This window comes from Empidonax traillii, unplaced genomic scaffold, assembly GCF_003031625.1.
Source record: "Empidonax traillii isolate 1590-97213 ecotype Southwest subspecies unplaced genomic scaffold, ASM303162v1 scaffold1607:size84114, whole genome shotgun sequence".
NCBI lineage: Eukaryota > Metazoa > Chordata > Aves > Passeriformes > Tyrannidae > Empidonax > Empidonax traillii.
The window spans coordinates 34811-54981 of NW_020956800.1; the positions used below are offsets into that span (position 1 = coordinate 34811).

The window sequence follows — 20171 nt, forward strand, 5'->3', positions numbered from 1 at the left end:
AACTGTCTGATCTACACACTCTCAGACCTGTAACAGTACAGATTGCCTCGTCTATCTTGTTTCTTCTTCTGGGTGAGTGAATTAGACTGGCAATAGCACTAGTTTGCTGCTAAGAACTGGCTATGAATTAGAGTATTTCTTAAACGCAGTTGTGTCAGCGTACAAACCCCATTTCTGCACGAATAGTACAATATTAAAAACCACACACACAACCACATGCACTGGAACACAAGGTTGTACTATTTTAATACATTCAGCTCTATACTACTAAATACACAGAAAGGGCTTTCTTCCCAAGAGAGCTTCCAACCAATAACCAACAGGCAGCAGGGCAGAGACTCCTTCAATAATTCTTCAATAGTCTTTTCCATCCCATACCACATTTAGTTTCTGATCAAAACCCAGTAGTAAACAAGTAATTGTGTATATCCTATAGAAAGGGTTTTGAATAAGTGAAAGAGTAAGCTTAGTCAACTGAAAAACCTTTCAACTTTAAGACTATGAGCACTTCCAGATCCATGAAATTTCCCATACAGCCTCCTCTGAACACCAGTTTGAGACAAGCTGAAGGCAAAGAGCAGTGTACAGCGTGGCAGGTAATTACCAAATTCTTGCCCTGTCACTTCTCAACTGTCCCATTCCTTGAGGACGTATGAAAGTCAAACCACTTTGTCATCTTCTTGCTACTGCATTAAAGGGAAGAGGGATCAGCTGGCAGAAGCACTACAGTTGCTGCCTTCTGTTTGTTATACTTCTTCCTAGCCCGGATTTCCTGCAACTGACTTTTCTGACTGTTCAGCAGGCATCTATTACCTTCTCAGAAGCTGAGACAGAGAAAGCACTTGGACATTTTTAAGTAGAGAACTCTCAAGCCTAAAAAGCTGTTCAGCATACAAGATGCTAAGGGAGTCATCAAAACCACAGGAAAGCTGCAGTTATGCCAAGTAAGCGGGATGATTTTCCCAAGATGCACAGAATTGAGCTGAAAGCACCTAGTCAATTATCTAGTGTGAAACTACTTTCTTGCAGTATTTCTCCACTAGGAAACAAGAAGCAGCCATCTATGAGGATGTCTGTCCAAATAACCAACTGTCTAATGGCAGCAGAGCCGAAGAAGCATTATTGAAACACATGCACATAAATCCAAGGTACTCTCAAAGTGGGAACTATATTTTGCGTCCATTTAAGACAAAGGCATCTATGCTCATTTCAATAATCAAGTTGAGAGCTTTGGGACCTTGCAGACTGTGCAGCAACTTCATGAAAAGCGCAGTTATCTTACAGTCACACTCCAGTTAAGACAGTACCTGAAAATCTAGCATTACTGTAACAAATGCACAAACACCATAAAGCTGGCTACTAGGTTTACTGCTACAACAGCATCAACTTCAATGTTTTTCACTCTTCCTCTACCTTTCCTGCCTTCCACCCCAGAGGAAACAAACAAACAAACAAACAACATCAGAAATGTGAAAATATTATTTTAAAAGGGCAAATTAGTAGTGAGACAGGCAAAAAACTTTCAGACTGCACCAATACAAATAAAAAAGAGTGAAGCATAAACTCCAATGCCCTTAAAAAACCTTTGTGCCAACAAGGCAAGTGATGATTAAGGAACTGCCCTCTGTCATTCTGCAGTCACCTACACACCACTTAGACAGGCCAGAAGGTTGAAACTCTAACTTAAGTGGCAAGTTATCATAGGTAAACTATCTAACCTGATTTTAACATATTTGCTTTACAGTCTGAAGCTGGTTAACAGCAAGTAAAACAGCTGAACATGTGGTAGGTTGAGGATTCCAGCCAGACTAAAGCACAAGAAGCCAAGGGAGAAGTTGGTATGACCAGTAAGCTTGGTTAGACCCCTTCTCTTTATACAGTTGCTTGGCTCCAAACACCTCTCCCGTTTCTTTGTTGTCTGGAGGAGACTCACCAACCTAACTCCCCTCACAGGTGGGAACTAAAATACTTAAGCTGCTGTTTCTCTAGCAAGGGACCACACATGATTCTTCAAAGCTTTTTTACTCCTTTGGAGTGGGCTGGGAGTAGCAAAGAGGAGCAGCAGTATGAGCATTTGGAGGTCATACAGAGAAGTCATCAGTGATTAACATGCTCTGTTACCCAAGCCACCAAAAATACTGTAATCATATCTGTGCTTTCCACCTCAGAACCTTCACAATGCTTTGTGGAATTATCTTCAAGTTCCATTAGCTATCACTCACTCACCGCCAGTTTTAACCATCTTATGATTTCTTTGCAGTCCAAACAAATGTTAACTGTCATCTTTGTTGTTAAGAAGGACCAGAGTTCAGAGACCTGTGATAGGTGCAACTGGGACATTTTGGCACCTGTTGCAACCTCAAAGAGGCACACAGGTCTGGGTTTTGTTTCTCGGCAGTTGGAACCTGCTTACACAATATTTGCAAGATGCCGGCACAGAACAAAGTCAATTTCGTATTTACCAGTTTGCTCAATCACAATCCGTGTCTACCTTTTCATTAAGGCAGAAACATTGCCACAGATCAACCACTCTGTAGGATTATTGATCACACAACAGGAGTTGAAAAACAGACCCATCGTAAAAAACACTACAGATGCACGTATGGTTAGAAAAGAAAATTGATTTCAGATTCAATAGAGGTTACAGAGGCTATCGTACACAAACTGTTATTAATTTCCTACTCCCTTTTTATCACTCACATTTCTTTCTGTTAAGAAAACAGTGTATGAAGTTTGATTTTAAAACATTTCAAAAGCTATTTTGCACCTAAGAATGTCTGTGATCCGCTTGAGTTCACACAACACAATGCAGGGGAAAAAAAAAAAAGAGAAATAACTTCCTTGCCGATTTGACTGTAAGTAGAGCTACTAGGGCAAGGCATGCCTGGGAGGGATCTCTTCTGCCTACAATTCAAATGTTGGTAAGTACATAACTAACAGAGTAAAGTCTAAGAACTCTTATATAAAGGCATGATAAAATAACATGGGCATACACAGGAAACAACCAACCAGCCTGAAGTTCCCTGGTGCTTTAAAGAAAAGATCTAGTAATGCTAGAACCAGAAATGCTGATGAGGGACCTTAACCAGAACAAAGACAGGAAATAAAAGAAGATGAAGTTATGCCCTCAAGCCTAAACCATCCCTTCAGCAGGTAGAGCTAGTAAAAATGCTGAGTGCATCTTGCATGCTAAATTTTAAAGGTTCAACCTGCCTTTAAGTGTGGCTCTCCTAAGGATGTATGCAGCAGCATAGATGCTTCAGGTGTGACCACAGTGGCCTTTTAATTTAACTGAAGAATGCAATTCTTCAGGCTGTCCTGTTACCACATTCTGTTACACACTACAGGGCAGACTCAGTTTATGGCTTGTACTCATTTTGGACTGAGCAAAACCTAAAGACATACTCCATGAAGAAATTTAATTACGTGTTCAGAGGTCACACAGGAGCCAGGACAAAATAAAACCCCTGCAAATCACAGGCACTATGATCAACAGGTCTACAGCACCAAAGTGCAAAAGCATTCTCCTTTGCTCCCCAGATGATCGGATTATTGACTGCCACTTGTCCTCAGCTTGCTTCTGGTTGTATGTTACTGTGTTGACACCTACTTGCAGTACCAGCAAGGAATACAATTGTTCTGAAAGTCAGCAGCATTGAAAGAAAAGCAAAACATTAATTATGTTTAATTTGTTTCAACAGCAAAACTAACAATTTGTTTACAAAAGGAAATCTGTATAAAGCCATCATTACACTGCACCTTCACTGGCTACAGAAGGTATCTTGCAATAACCATATATACAGTATGAACCAAAGCAGAGGTTCCAAGATATTTTAGGACAACAAGCTCTTGGTAACTTGCAAATCCGCTTGCATGCCATGGTCTCAAGAGCAGAGCCTGCCAGAAAACACACCTAGTAGCAGAAGGTAACACAAACAGTCAGTTCTAAGGTAACAGAAGGACAACATACTAGAAACACTCAAGAATTAAGTCCGTAACAGGAAAAAGGAAAAGCCCCATAGCAGGAAAATTATAACTTCTGATCGATTACTATTGCTCCATCAGCAGACAGAGTTGCAGTGCATGCACTATCAGCTTTGTTTAACTGTGTTCCAAGAAAGTTCAAACAATTTAATGGTTAAACAGGTAAAAAGGAAAAAAAAAAAAGAAAACACAACAGAAAAGCATGCCTGCTTACATGTGATTTTATGTGTAGAAACACAGCGCAAAGCTGTGAGGTAATGGAGTTGGACATAGGAAGGAATTTCTTCACAGAAGGGGTTGTTAAGCATTGAAAAGGACTGCCCAGGGGGGTGGTGGTGTCACCATCCCTGAAGGCGTTCAAGAAATGACTGCATGTGGCACTTAGTGTCATGGTCTAGTTGACATGGTGGTGTTTGGTCAAAGGTTGGACAGGATCTCAAAAGTCTTTTCCAGCCTAATTTACTCTGGGATTCTGTGCTGCCTGTCCTCAGTTCTTTTCTCCTAATGCTGCAGTGGCAATATTCATAACTCATACTCTGGGACAACTTATTCAGCTGTGGACAGTGGTCTTACCTTTTAAAATCAGTTCATCCCTGCTGACCTTAGAGGATGCATAATTCAAGATATAAATTTGAAAAATCTAGCAATAGCTGTTTTCAGGCATAAGCTTTAACTTACACTGTCAAGTTTTTATATGAGAGCTATTAGATGTAGTTGTTAACAACGTTGCAGTTAAAGATATTTCATTCGCAGTCACTTGTCCTTGTCTGATAGATGCTCAGCTTTACTTTGTTAAGCCTATGAAAATGGCTTAGTCTTTTGAAAGGGGGAAGTCAAATTGCATTCCAGCTAATGAATTCAGTCCCCTATTTATCTACCCCACAATCAATACCCTCCACGGAAAGGATCAGAAAGTTAGAGATCAAACCAACAAATTCAAGTCAGTCTAGAGGAAGAGACAGATTATGAAAAATATGCCGCTATAAATTTTACATTGAAAAAAACCACTATACAAAATGTAAGCAAAAGCCCTCATCTCTATTAAATTTTGAACTAACAAAGAGCATTTAAAACCTAGTTCAAGTCTTTAAGAAAACTACCGTTTGCAGACACTCTCAAGAGTACTGCACATAGATTTAAACCTTGAGGTAGAAACTTGAAAGTAAAGTAAGGTGGGAAACAATGTTCAGAATCAGAGAATACTTTTAGATTTTCATAATCAAAGAGACAAATTCCAAGAATATACAAATCTAGAAGCAATTTTCAGGATACTCAAATGCAACCCAAAATCCTGTAAATGCACCTGTAGGTACTTGTAAAAGGGGAGGGTATTCTGGTTTTAAAAAACAGAGGGGAAAAACTATTATTAATCCACTTAATTGTTATTTCCTTTAGCATGAACCATGTGCCATGTATATCCCAACAGCAGCTATCCTTAAAAGTCTTCCAAATGTTTGTTCACAGCATTGGCCTTTAGGTCTAAACATTTAGGTTTCTAAAGTTCTCTCTCAGGCCTGTTTAGAGTCTTGTATGCTTTTCAAATAAAGACCTCAACTATTTGTTCTCATACTCAGTATGTTTGTCTCTTTTCCCTGAAGAGAGCCAGCAGTTTCTCTTTTCATTTTACTGCTGTTTTGAAAGTAACCATTTTCACTCATCTTCAAATTCTTCCCTTTCTTTTCACCAGCCTTCATATCAATGGGAAGCATTTAATTTTTTGATGACCATAGCAGGCCAGTAAAAGATTTCCTGGTAAATAAGACGTGGCCCAGGGTTGGCAAACCTTTGCTAATGTGAATACTGACATGAGGGTCGAGAGGGCACCTCCTTGCATGAATAGCTCCTTTATCATTAAGCTGATGTTTCACAATCAGGATGGAGCAATAAAGAGTAAAAGTAAGGAGCTGGAGAAGAGGGAAATGACTGTATCACCTTACATTTGCTTTAGTCTTCAAAACTTATTCCTACAGCAGGGTAAGCAAAGGTGTCATCACTGTGGATCTCTGCTTTGTCCCCCCCTTCCTAAAGAGCCTCAGGACTCAGGGCCACTGAAAGAAGCAGCAACGACAAGCCATAGAATTTTATCAACAGACAAAGGTATTACAGTACTTCTAAGATTCTACAATGACAACAAATATGGTGCCATGACATCAATATGAAAAATGTTAATTTTTGCAGCTATTCCACAGAGTTATGAGACATTTCTTTTCCAAAGCAATTGTTCGTAGTGAGATTACACAATTCCTTTTGTCAATACAAATTTGTGACTGAGGGTCTTTTGAGGCTTAAATAAATTGCCATGTGAAGCATCTCAGCCACATTTTCATTTGATTGATTAGCTTTACCCAGAAGAACATGGGCAGGCAGCAACCAGCCTATACACTGCCCAGAGTGAGTCATCTTTAAAATCAGGGTCTATGTAGCATTGCTCCAAGATTGTTTAAGTACTTTCTTTACCTCTTATAGTTATGGTAAGTAATACGGTACTCACGACAATCAAAAGCAAATGGATTCTTCACACAAGAGACTTCTAAAAGCTGTTTTTAAACGAATTTATTTTTAGGCATTTCTCAGGATTGGGGAAAAAGGCTTTATTTTTAGCATATCCTCTGCTTGTAGATTTCTGAAAGTGTGTTAAACACATTTCAGTAAACATTTATTGTAGTGTATTTCTACCACAATACATTGTGAAATTTTTATTACAGAATACAAACTTTAGACAGTATTTCACTGCATACAGCTCACTTTGTCATCACTTGAACTGTTGGTATAGAGATACCAGTCTGTACGTGAAGTGTGAATCTGTGCTGATGATCTAGTTGTCTTTTGAAGTGCTTCAGATTAACACTACAGATCTAGTTTTGTAGTCACTCCACACAGAGTTTCCATTGCACTTACAGCTAAAATTAGTCTCAAAGGAACACGCGAGCTAACCTGGGTGGGGAACAAGGGCAGCAGAGAGACCGGTCTCTGAATAAGTCAGTCCTTGTCACCTTTCAGGCTGCTTCTGGAAACAAAATTGGTATTGTTAGTTCAACTTGAACATTCCTTGGCATCCTTGCATTTTACTAACAACCATTTAAAATTCTAAAAAAAATTGATGATATTTATTGAAGAAATTTATCCAGTGTGTTTTAAATGGGGATATTAAAAAGAACATCAGCGAAATAACAGCAAAGCTCAATGTGGCTCTGAAGAGTGACATGAGTGTCAGTGGAAACCAAAAGCAGAGTGAAAGAAAAGGCTTTAAGATGAAGCCATTCGTGTAAAAAAAAAATTCAACAAAAAACCCCAAAACAATCAAACAAACAAAAACACAACAGCATAGAAATGAGTTAACCACGCAAAACCCCAAGAACAAGTTGAGGGAATTCATGGAAGAGGCTAGAGGAAGAGGCTCAGAGGAACAAGACAAAAGTGGGGACAGGGGGCATTAAATGCCCATTTTCAAATCAACAACCTTCTGGATTTATCACAAGAGAATAAATTTGAAGGTTTAATATGTGAATGATCAGGATTTGTGAAAGAGAACAGATGTTAGTAATGTTTTAAAGATTCAGCAGAACCCAACAGAAGCAGTATTGACAGTGGCTCAGAAAGGACAAAGACCATTTCTGATATGCTTTACAGCTTACTCAGGACAGAATCCTGATGCCCTTACACGATTTCTCCCATCACAGTTAGCTTCATCTAGATTATTTTTCCCCATGCCATTCTTCTCCGTCAGAAATGCCACTCCACCCCTTCCCATCACTTCTCACATAGAAGTTGAATAAGAACAGGAACAAAACTACAACTCTGAAAGAAATCAGGCAGTAAAGTTTCCAGTAATCATTCAGAGTGAAATAAGGGCAAAGTAAGACTTATATTTTAGATAAAATGAGGTTAGGACAACAACAGAATATCTACGAGGGATCTTCAGACCAGCAAGACTGGACATGGAAAGTAGGATATGACGGGAAGTAGTACAGAAGCAAAACTCAAACCACACGAATATGAGACCATCACTAGGAGCTAACATGTACTGAAGAGGGAAGGCCCTCAAAATTTTTTCATTGTCATCCTGTATTTTGAGAAAAATCTTTCTGTCACTTCAGGATTAATTGTGATAGGGATCATGGAGGGGGGAGGGGTAAAAAATGTAATAATGATTCCCTCATAACAGTATGAATTTCATCCTAAATTGAGGCAGAACGTAAATTTTGCATTATGTCTGCAGCAAGTTAATCATGCCAGCCTTCATGCACATCCAATCCAAATGAAGTTTTTCTCCTGAGAACTTTGAAGCAGGTTTGGGGTATAACCTAGAGTAAGATTTCATTAGATTCCAGAACAGCAAGAGCATACTCAAAACGCATAGCACATCTTTCATTTTCCAACATCCCTTAGTAGTTTCAAGCCTCCATCCACCTGTTCCACTTTATACCAAAAATACACACTTAACAGGGTCCTAAGATGGTAACAATAAGGACACTACCACCAGAAAGCTCTGCTATCTGAAACAGACAGAAGGCAGCCACCAACTGAAGAAAGAGAACTTAAACCACAAACTTTTAGGATCAGGAGCCCATACTCTTCTAAGCCAACACTGTATAGATTACACCAAGAGAACTAATGAGCCACTTTCCAATTCTTTTGTACTTCAGCATTTTAACAGACTTCTAATGAATTTGAAAATAATTTCTTTAAAAACAATCCAAAACACAATGAGCAGAAGATTTACTCGGTATATACATTTCCGAAATAAAGTCCCAAATGATTCATTCTCACCACTGTAGCCCCACATATTCAGGCACAGCCTGCTTTTCGTGATTCACTATTGCTTGCCACCACTTTTTAATAGATACCACATCCATAAAAAGGCACTAACCAAGTTTATACTGCTCTCGGAATTTATACATGCTATCGATTAATAATTAGTTTTGAAGAGACATTCTGCCAGGTGAGCGAGGCAGGACGATTATCAACTCTTTACGGTTTAGAAAGAAGTCAGTCTCCTAAAGTATAACAGCGCAATTGTTGCGAGCATCCCTCCATGCGAACCCCGCACCCTTTCCCCCAGTTACCCCGACTGACCTCCGAGACCCCCAGGCACCTCTTCAGCATTTAAGTAAGGGAAGGGGAAGAAAAAAAAAAATAAAATAAAAAGGAGAAGAAAATCAGACCAAACATAAGAGGATCGAGACACTTGGCTTCACTTTCCCTTCCCCGCGACACACCATCCATTGAGGCAGAAGGAACCACCCCGGGAGCTACAACAAGAGCCGCATTCAGGGCGCGGGCTGAGCGGCGGGCGGGCTGTCGGGCGGGCACCCCGAAACCAACCCTGCGCTCCTTCAGCTCTCGGGGGGACAGGGAAGGAAACGCGGACCCATTTACTGGCTCTATCATTAAAAAAGTTAGGAACGATTAAGAGGTTTTCCTACGCTCCCGCTCGAGGGACAGTTTTTCGGCACCGGGCTTTGTGAAGGCACAGACGCGGTCGGGCTCTGCCGGGAGCCGGCTGGTTTCCCTGCCCGTCCGCGGGCGCGGGATTTTCCGCTCCGGGGCACCCGGCAGCACCTGCTGCTACTGCCGCCCGGCACCCCCGGCCCCGGCCCCCGCCCCGGCGGCACCCGCTGTACCTGCAGGATCTTGTCCAGCCCCTCCTGGCCCAAGCAAGGGAACTGCTTGAGCAGCTCCGTCTTCTGCCGCTTGTAGTCGTCGGTAGCCGAGCGCCAGTGGGGCTCCTCCAGCACCTCAAAGATCGCGGCCCCGATGGACAGGTAGAAGATGATGGCCGAGGTCAGCAAGGGGCCCCTATCCACCATGGTGCCGGCGGGAGGGACAGAGGGCGGGCGGGCGGAGCGCGGCGAGCGGGCGGGCCGGGGCGGCTGCCCCGCACTGCGGCCGTGGGTGCCCGGTGTAGCCCTCTCCTTCCCCTGACAGCTCTGCCTGCCCCCGCTGTCCGCCGTGCCTCCTCTCCCGGCTTCTGCCGCGTTCCCTTAGTCTTCCACACTCCCCTCCCACTCTCTTCTCCTCTCTCCTCCCTCCTCCGCTTCGCTCCGCTCCACTCCCCCCAGCTGTCTCCTTCCCCCCGTTCTCTCCCCTCCCTCCCTCCCTCAGCAGCGATTTGAATCTGGTGCTCTCCCGCTTCCTCTCCCCTCCCGCCCGCGCATGCGGGGCCGCCGCCGGGGGAAAGGCCGGCGGGGCGCCCCGGGCGCTCCCGGAGCCGGCCCGTGGCGAGGGACGGGCAGTCCCCGCGGAGAGGGAGAGCGGCGGTGGGGTACGGCCAGCCCCCGCCCTCCAGGGGCCACCCAGGGGAAGGGGAGCGGGGTCGCGACCTCCCCTCATCCCGCCTTGCCCGCACAACCGCCTGGAGCCCGTGTGGGGGCCGAGAGGGGAGCCGGGTCCCGGCCATGTGCTCCCAGAGCATGGCTGGTCCCTGCGCCCGGAGCCCTGCGCTGCCGACCGTGTTTTCCCTTGAGTCAGGGGAAGAAGGGGTAGCGTCGCTCAGCTTTATTTTGCTTTTTCCCTCGTGCCGGCAGGTTCAGCGCAATTTCTCGTTTTCGACGCCGGCAGGCTGTGAAACGAGGGCTGCGGCTTTCCTGGGTGCACGGAAACGTGGGGGAAAGGTGAGCAGGAGCTCTGAGAAGAGGTCTGTCGGCAGGTTTCACCCCTTCCCTGAGACGTCGTTTAGATGTGTGCATTACAGATCTTTCAGAGCAGACACTGCATCTCCCTTTCTTCGTGCATTTTGTACCTTTAATAAATGTTCCTGTGCGTGCTCTCTGTGTGTTTGGGGGTGAGGGAGAGGTACCGGATCGTGATTTTCCATGCGACGCTCAAAACCCCTTCCAGCTGAAGCTCTCTTGAAGCTCACCCTGTTTGTGAAGCAGCCCACGCTGCTCTGTGTTCACACTCCCAGACAGGAGGAAAGCAACTCGACTGCTTTAAATTTATAGGGCTGGAAATGGCGTTAAATGGGGCAGGGAGAGGATATAGCAGTGTGTTATGCACCCTGGCAAAGTGCTTCTGGTGCGGATGCAGTTCATCTTACACGGGTCATCTTACAAGTGCAGGTAACTTGTTTTCTTCCTTTTCCAGCCCCCTCAACAGGAAGTAAACACTCAAGAAATAGAGTCATTCATATCGATTGCATCAACACTAAGGATTTTGGGATATATAGGTACATCAATTGGAGTACACAAACCAGAAAGGCCAGCTGAAATTTCTCCTGCAGACATAGTTGAAACAGGAGGAGGTGAAATGGAGGAGAATAGGAAAGGGAAAGGAAACAAGTAGGAAATATTCAACAGAGTATGAGAAAATGAAAAGGAGATCACATACAAGGTAGAGGAACATGCCTTGGTTAGAAGGTGTATAGAGACAGCTCTCTAAAACTTTGAATCATGCTTGATAGATGCTCATGTGAGAATGCCCACAAGAAACTACATGGCCCTTAAGCAGTCCTTCCTGCTTATGTGTATAGTACTCAGTGAAAATACATCTGCAAGGGGTTCCTGACAGCCTAAAAGCAGGACTGAAGAAACCACAAAATCCACAAGCACGTTAAGTGATTGGTCTTTGCATGGCATTCCCTAGTTTTTTAAAAGCAGAGAAAGGGATTGCCAAACTGCAGTAGTTTAAAAAAAGTCATTTATATGTGCTAGAGGAAATAGCAAGAAGAAAGCACCATAATAAACATTTAAAAAATGATGAGTGTCATAAGGAAACTACACTAATCTTTTTTTATTAAGGTAAAAATGGGGAGATGCTTCGTGAAGTTGTAAGGCAGAACTTTGAATTCAAAGGAAAAGAAGAATCTCATGATGCACAATTACCCCATGAAAATTATTCCCAGGTGGTATCACTTGGCCCAAGACCTTTGCAAAATTTGAAAAGCCACTGGCCACATAAATCAATAATGTGAGCATCTATCATTGCTTCACTCACTAATGTAAAAGTAAAGTTCAAAATTTTAAGGTGTATAAATACTTACGGGAAGTGAATGAAAGTGTTGAAGAACTCTTTCAATAGGCAAACCATGATACAATTCTCCTTTTTGTGTTCTTGCACCTTCTTCTGAGTCACCTGCAAATGGTTAGGTTATTCCAACAGCGGCATCAGTAGCCTGACACGTTGGAGAAACACTACACTTGCGTGTTCCTGACCCTGAACATCTGTGCTTCGTAACAGAAAGGTATTTGATTAAATTTTGAAACTGTACTCTTCTCCATCTGTCTTTAAGTCTCTAAAGGCCCATTTATACATTGAAACAGTATCTTAAAAGGCACAAGGAATGACACGAATGACCCTGAACCCACTGCACTTATAGAGCACGGACAAGCAAAAACACTTTCAGGCATTTTATAGAAAGTGTGTTTGCAATTTTGATTGAACGTTTCTACTTTCCACTCTAAACTCCCGATCACTGATTGCATAATTAGTGCTCTCAGTTAACTGAGTCAGTGTTTAAAAAGAAACAAACCTGTAAATCACATACCATTTTTCCCTGTGTTGAAATGCTATTGCACTTGTTAGACTGTCTCCTTTTGTTTCTCTGTGTTTCAAAGAGGTGAGCCTGGTAAGGAACAACATCCAGAAGAATAATTCCCTAAGGAATCATAATCAACTACTCCTACAAGTAGAGGGGATCCACTGAGTATCAGTAAACTTCTAGCATTTAGATATTTCACTTTGATTCTGTTGTCCTTTCCAGAACAAAGGTATAATTTCATGCTGCTGGCCAAGGGAGTGTGGCACAAAGAAATGTTTTCTGTAGCTGGCCTCTCTTTGTACCTCCTGATCCAAAATGCTTCTCCTGACCTCATAAAAGATCCCATATCCTTTTATTCATGGCCCTTTTCTCCTCTTTGTTTCCCTTGGATTAAACACTACCCCTATTGTTAACCCACAGCACCTGCCACATAGGCCCCACAGCTTTTCATGCTAAGCTAAGTTAATGAAAAGGCTGGGGTTATTCACTCACACAGGCTTTTAAATCCCATTAAAAATCAAGGGAGAACCAGCAGATAGCACTGTGGTGAGCAATACCACAAGTATCAATCATTTGTATTATTTGCATAGGTCGTTATTTCAGGCTGCCCAGTCCAAAAGGAAATCCCTTTCATCCAAGATGTATGTCTAAGACGCATTTGCTGTACAGATGTTTCCTAGAACAGCCTGAAATGAATTAATAAATGTCAGAATATGTTTTAGATGGAGCAACTAAAAGACGTTATTTGGGCAAAGCAAACCTGTCATATAGTGGCAAAGACTGCATGTTGTACTGAGTATGAACTATGAGCCTCTCTTCAAGCCTCAGCCATTTTTCACTTAGAAGTCTGGTTTTGCCTGGTTGATGACTCTTTTCAGTGCCTGTCAACTCTGCATTTTTTACTTTTCTGTATCTGTTGAAATCTGGACACCTCAATATTGCCTTCAAGTGTTATACATCTAGGCATGGAAGGCTGAACTAAGTTGAGGGGTATACTATCGTGACTGCCTTAAGCAGTTTGGCTTCTTTCGTGCAGTCCAGTGCATACAGATAGGGTAAGGCTGGTCTTCAGATGATGCAGAATTTTATATGAGACATTTGTAGAAAGTTAAAAAATTCCCCATGGGATTGTTCATACCTTTTGGCTTAAGTATTTACACAAAGCAATTTTATGCCCTGAGTGTAGAGTAACACATAGTAAATCATAATAAAAAATAATAAAAACCTTTACCAAAACAACCTGCATACCACTGCAACAGACTTCTTCACTCATAGACAGATAATGAGTGAACAAACACCACATGACAGATGTTAGTCATGTTGCTTAATGAATAACTGGTGATGAGTACAATACCTGTGTGGAATGGCTGTAATAAGTTCAAGGAAAAATATGCATTTGGATCATCAGTTTTTCACTGAGATACCTGCAGTGCTCAAGAGAAATGTCTTCATCAGGAAGAAGCCTAGGTATTTCAACATTTTTTCTGCATATATTTCCTTGACTGCCTTGTTCCTCAGCCATCCGTAGAAGTCACTGGATGATGAAACACGCTTTCCTTCAAAATACTTTAAAAAGAAATACTTTGGCCTTCTCTTTCTGCTGTACCATGGCCTCAGTGGTAGTGCCAAACGTTTTATGACAGTCCTTCACACTGACATTAGCGTCAGTGAACTAAGCAGTTCAGCATACAGCTCTGCAAAAAAACCCCAACTTGTACAATGTCAGTCCTGGGCTGGGTTTTTTAAAAACCAGCACTGGTTTTTACCTGTGCTGGATACCCGAGCACATTCCTGCTCTAGACAGTATGCTCAAGGATAGCTGAGCACCATGGTAACAGAGTCAGTGAATATGCAACAATCTGTTATTTTGTTATGTAAAACATCACTGTCAAGTCTTATTTTTGTGTCATTAGGGAGGAGTTAAATTTTATTTGTGTATAGTAATATGGATGAATGCCTGCACATTGCTCTGAGATTTGTTTCCTGCACCAGTTTAAATTAACTTTTATCAATCTGGTGTCATGCAGTGCCCACAGTGCATACCTTCTCCAATGCCTGAATGTGATAGGGGTAGATTACAGGGGAGAATTCAAGGAGCTGTTAGTCTCCCCCATCTCCTAGCTGGCTTGCACAGCTCCATATCTGTGTGCCAGGTTGAGCAATGAAGGACCTTGTGTGTAACTGGGCAGCTCCCAAATCCACACTGGGCTCCCTTCCATGCACAGTGTATAGCACTCACGTTTTGTTAGTCAACATGCCTGAAGAGCTGGTCCCACCTACCTCTCTTCCCTTTATAGAATCAAAGTCAGCACATTAATTTTGGCAGAGGAAAAGCAGAGGGGAGGTTGATGGCTTTTTTTTTTTTTCCTCCTGGGTGAATAGAGCCTTGTGGATAACAAACGAAGACAGCTATACACCCAAAAAACATTGAAAAAGATCATATTCTTATCATCTGTTCTCCTGTTCCAAACCCTGCAGCAACAGCTTGTGAGGTTAGATTGGGTCTTATCTGGGGAAAAAAAAGATTGAGTAAGTGAGAGAGTAGGCTACAAGCAGTTAAAGGAGTATGGATTTTTCAAATTTTTTTTTCCTATGGACATTAGTTGCTTTTGTGCTTGGTATCCTGGAATGATCCATGGCCCATGCTGTTTCTATGCATGTGCCTCTTCCTTCTATGCTTAAAGGAGTTCTGGAAGAAAACAAGAGTTCCTGGCATAGTCTACCTCCCCAGGCCCTTTGCCTGCCACATGGTCCTTTGTGGTCTCTCCTCCATCATGTGTGGTATTGGGAAAGAAGACAGCATTAGGGCTAAGCCCTAACACCCACAGCTGTCCTGCAGGGGAAGGGATTGCAAGCTGTTAGTAGCTTTTAACTTATGCTTTCTACCCTTCTAGACCATCATCAGGAGAGATATTAAGAGGGTTTGTAGGAACTTGGATTTCAGTGTTTGTTGCCTTCCAGTTGTGCCTCCCATGTGCCAAAACCCAGTGTAGAAGTAGCAAGCAAATCCAGGTCTCTCACGGATATGACGCCAAGGAGGCAACTTGGCACAAAAATGACTGAGTTAGAACACCAGAAAAAAGTCTGCCTGGTCTAGTGCTTCAGTCAGCAGCAAGACTCATGGTGAGCACCGTGCTCTTGGCAGTGACTTCATGGGGATGTGTCTGTGGATAGTCACAGTAAATTGCAAGATAACCCATGACTGAGGTAGTAAAGCAAGTCAGATGCTGGAGGTTTTCCTCCTATCGTGGAACACCTCAGCAGTGCTCTGTTCATCATTCTGCTTCAGAATTGGAACAAAGTCTTGGGAAGCTGAGGCAGCAGTGAGTGAATGGGAGCAGATCCAAATTACCCATATTGCTGCTGTCCTTCTTCTTTCCATGGGTAAGTCCTGGTACCTCAAGTCAGACTCACAATAGTGCCAACAAGGAGGTGTAGGAGAGGCAGAGGTAAGGGAAGGCAGAGAGCATAAGAATAGACAACCCCTAACTATACCTGTGCATCTGCAAAAATCTCTGAAGCAGCTGGGTAGGGACAGAGAGAGAAGAATATGGGGAAGGGAACACTGACCCCATCAAGATAAAGGGATGTGGTGCTCTCTAAGGGCATCCAAACAGAGGTGGACATCCCTAACTTCTTTGTTCATTCCAGAGGACCATCTGAGGCCAAATGTCCCCAGTGCCAACATGGGTTATTGAAACTAATAGTTAGCAGCCTGTTAGAGGTTTCACAACTCATTTCCTTTGAATATTAGTTATTTCTTTTGCCAAAGAGAGACAAAAAAGAGGGGAGTAGGAAATAAAAACTAAATGGGCTAGTTAATTTATTTTGTGAGATCAAGTCAATAGGCAGATGGGTGAACTCTGCAGATGGCATTGCTTCAGTCAAGACAGAAAATTCAGTGCTTTCCTTTCATGTGTTTTTTTTCAAGATTTCTTTGGAATGAGGAATTGTATGCAAACAATGGGACAAATCTGCAAACGCTCGCTCATCTCAGCAGCCAAGAACTCTCACTGACTGGGGATACTTGTAAAAATAAAGATTCTCCAGGCCGGGGAGCCTGGCTCTTAGGTTTGTTTCATTTTTTATGCTTGCTTCACTCCCCACTCTCACCCCCAATCTTTTGCAATTCAGTGACAATCAGAGTTAATAAAGGCGTGTCTGTGATCCTATAAAGCAATTTGCATCATCATCTTTTGTGATGAAATTTTCACAGGGGAAGGAGGAGCCAGCAGCATTTTGTCCAAGTAAAGGTTGCCCTGGCAATGTACCAAGAAGCCTGAAGCCCTTAATTTTCGTAAGAGATTTGATTACCGCAGCCCATATCTAAGTGCAGAAATGTGTCCTGCAGAAACTACACTCCCCCACCCCTTCACTCCCCCTCATGCAAGATAAGTCTAAAATTAGTCGGGAGCTTACAGTCTTGCATTACTACCACTGTGTCACAAGCACATGGACAGGCTTGGGCTGCCTTGCTGAAATTACTGTACTAGGTCTACAACAGATCACGAGACCGGCCTCTGCCCTACCAAAAACATCATTTTCCATAGCTGGGTTGAAGAAGCTGTGCTGCTTTCACTAAACAGAAGTGGCCAGAACCTGCCAATTGACGTTAACTGTGTTGTAAGTTATTTCAATGTGTGTCTATTATAAACAGATGACAATGCAACTTCCATTTTGACTAAAGGAACCGATAATCAACATAGAGCTATTAAAACATAACAAATAAGTAATCTCTAAGCCAGATCAATAAATGAACTGTCAGAAACTTCTTTCTTCTGCTGTTCTTGCTTAATAAAGAAGGCCTTATTTAATTCTGGGCTTGTCTCAACACTAGCCTTTTACAAGTACTTGGGACAAGATCATTAAACCTGCATGTATCAACTAAAGGCATGCCTCCCAAATATCCTTCTGATACTGGGAAAGGCCCTAGTTACACAATTATACATTAACTAACAAATATTTATTCTCAGCCGTGGGAAGCGAGTTATTCTGCCGCTCTCTTTTGGAGTGTTCAGATGCCTTGTATGACATTTAGAGAGATTAAATTCCTTTGCCCCTCTTTTAGCTGGACTGCTTGTAGGGCATGCTGCAACACTGGCGCCCAAATCTTCTTGGAGAACAATGTGGAAAGATTAAAATTTGAATATCTATTACCACGATAATGTGTGGAAATCTGACACATGTTAACAGAGCAGTGTAGGAAGGACATTACTGAGGCTCATAGGTAAAGCAGAGAGGAGATTTTGATATCTATCATTAATACAGGACAGTGGGAAAAGCTGGTGTCATGCCTCACTGGCAAGACCTGGTGGGGAGGCTTCTTCTGCTGGCAGCTGGGCACTGGAAGAAAGGGTGGGATGAAGCCTGCAAGAAAGGTTGTGCAGGCTGACTGCCAAGGGAGGCCTTCGCTGATGGCGTTGTAGGCAACAGGGCCACATGATGAACAGATACTGCAACTATCATTTTCATTTTCCAGAAAGAAGTTGGCTGGGGTGACTAAACTAAAATGTCTTTTCTCCATTTAATCTTAATGCAAAGTCATATCTGTTTCTGAACAGAAATCCCAGGTTTTGAGGTCCAGTTCAAATCTGAACTTTTTCTTTCCTTATGGTCTCCACTTTGCGGAGAATACCTCTGAGTCTGGCAGTTTTCCATATCAGAAATCTAACACTGTTTACTTAGACTGTGGTTTAGACATAAAGCCTGAATTCAGTCCTATGTGGATAGAAGGATTTAATATCTTCAAACAGTGGTGCACAGAGAGAAAGAAAAGGAGAGTAAAATTGCCCTGAATAATATAGATAGAATCTGGCAGTGCTAAGGGAGCGGATCAAAAACCTCTTGGTCTTTTCCATGTGAGACTTTCGCAGTACAACACATGCTTTTCACAACAGCTGAGTGCCCCACCTCAGGACCAGGGTGAGGGGTAAGGAAGAGCTCACACTAGCAGCTTGACAGCTTGCCAATGCATACAGAAGCAATATGCACCTTTCAGTCAGTCCCTGCAGTGAATTATGTTTTCAGCTGTACCTTGCAGAGTGAGTAGAAAATAACTATAACACTGTCCAATCTGTTCCCCTAGATGCACTTCTTTTCCAAAGAATACACTGTACCATGCAGTAATGAGGGCGTTCAAATAACAATGGAAAGAATGACTCTGATATTCTCCTGAACTAATTTCAAAGCTGCATATCCAGTTCTCTGCCTTTTTTGGTCAGTCTCTTTACACCATTTATGCCTGGTTTTAAACAGACTGGGTAGGATAAAAGATTCCAGCACACCTGATCCAACTTTTAAAGTTAGCTCCACAGAAAGGCAGACATTATGCATTCATAGAGTAAAAAGTCAGTAGAACTTTCCCTGCTTTCAGTACATTTCTATTTCTTAAAACTATGCTACATTGGTGAAGTAGTTAAGTGTGAGAGGTTACACATAAACTGGAATGCAGGGCACAAGAAAGTCATATCCTTCTGTAACACTGAGTATTATCTCACATATGGGAGGCCACTTTCAGGCAATATATCAGAACTCTCAAATCCTCCTTTAGGCACCTGTTAAAAACCACTGAAACCAACACAGGCAACCTGCGACATGTAAAGCCCTCTGCTGAAACACTCACAGTCACAAAGCTGAGCTATGAAATCCTCTCTACGAAAAAGGCCTCCAAGCTAGAAAGATTTATTATTCTTCTGGGAGCAGTTTTAGGCACATAACTTATTCCCATTGAGGTCTGACAGTTTCTCATATTCTGGTTCTTCTCACAGTATCTTCTCTACAGCTAGTCCTGCGGCCAACTTGTTTTCTAGCTGGACAAGCTACCTCTTTGTTAATATCAGCACTTGTTGGATCAACAGGGAATAAGATACATATATAGCATAACAGTAGTAATACTTTTGCATTGACTTTTTCTCTGAAAGACTGTGCACAGCACAATACTGAGCAAATTTTCATCCCTGTCTGTAGGGCCAGGATATGGTTTCTACACCTGAGTTCTACTTAATGCTCAGGTTGGCTCTAAGTGAGAGACAGCTTGTTATAGTTCTGCACATGAACAAATTCCGATTAAAGAAAACAAAATATCATTTGGGAGAAGTGAGGATTTTTTTTTTTTTTTCATTCTGAAAAGGACCACCAAAGCCTTTCTGCCCACTGAGCTATAAGGATGAAGAATGAAGATTGCCACTACTATGGCAGGGAAAAGGTTTTACGCCATCATTCTGTCCTGAGTGGTCCATCTTCATACATTGTTCAGGTTTGGACAGTGGATTTCTGTTCAGAAGTGTTCCTTCTTGAGTGTCTGATACATGCAGTGATAGTTAGTAGAGAATTGTGTCATAGATGGTGCCTGGCACAGAGCATTGGTCTTCCATTCCAACTTGCTGTGAAAGTTGCAACTAGTTGAGTACCGTGGCTACGACGACATGAGTGTAGGCTCCCAAGTACACCTGCTGAACCAAATATGTTTCTCCAAAAATAACATCTTGCAGCGAGACAAGTGAAACCCAACAAGCCTCTGACTGAAAAACAGATAGCCCATTGATTCTTTCAGAAATTCCATTTTTGTAGGGGATGGATACAAGCCCTCCATACCTCTAAAATCCTCCAAGTCTTACAGACAGACAGGTCTCATTCTAACCATTGTCCCAGATGTATTTCATCCTCAATACAAAACAAGTCTGGCTCAATCCTTTGCAGACCTCTGAAC

General features: G+C 42.5%; 1 protein-coding gene across 1 annotated transcript in view; it reads right to left on the bottom strand.

Annotated features, from left to right (window-relative positions):
• The window catches only part of KCNK5 (potassium two pore domain channel subfamily K member 5), a 35409-nt gene extending 25428 nt beyond the window's left edge, over positions 1-9981 (bottom strand). The window contains exon 1 of the mRNA XM_027908079.1: positions 9609-9981. Coding sequence (XP_027763880.1) covers positions 9609-9794 — 186 coding nt within the window. The 5' untranslated portion in view covers positions 9795-9981. The remainder of the gene's footprint in view (positions 1-9608) is intronic.
• Positions 9982-20171: the final 10190 nt, after the last annotated feature.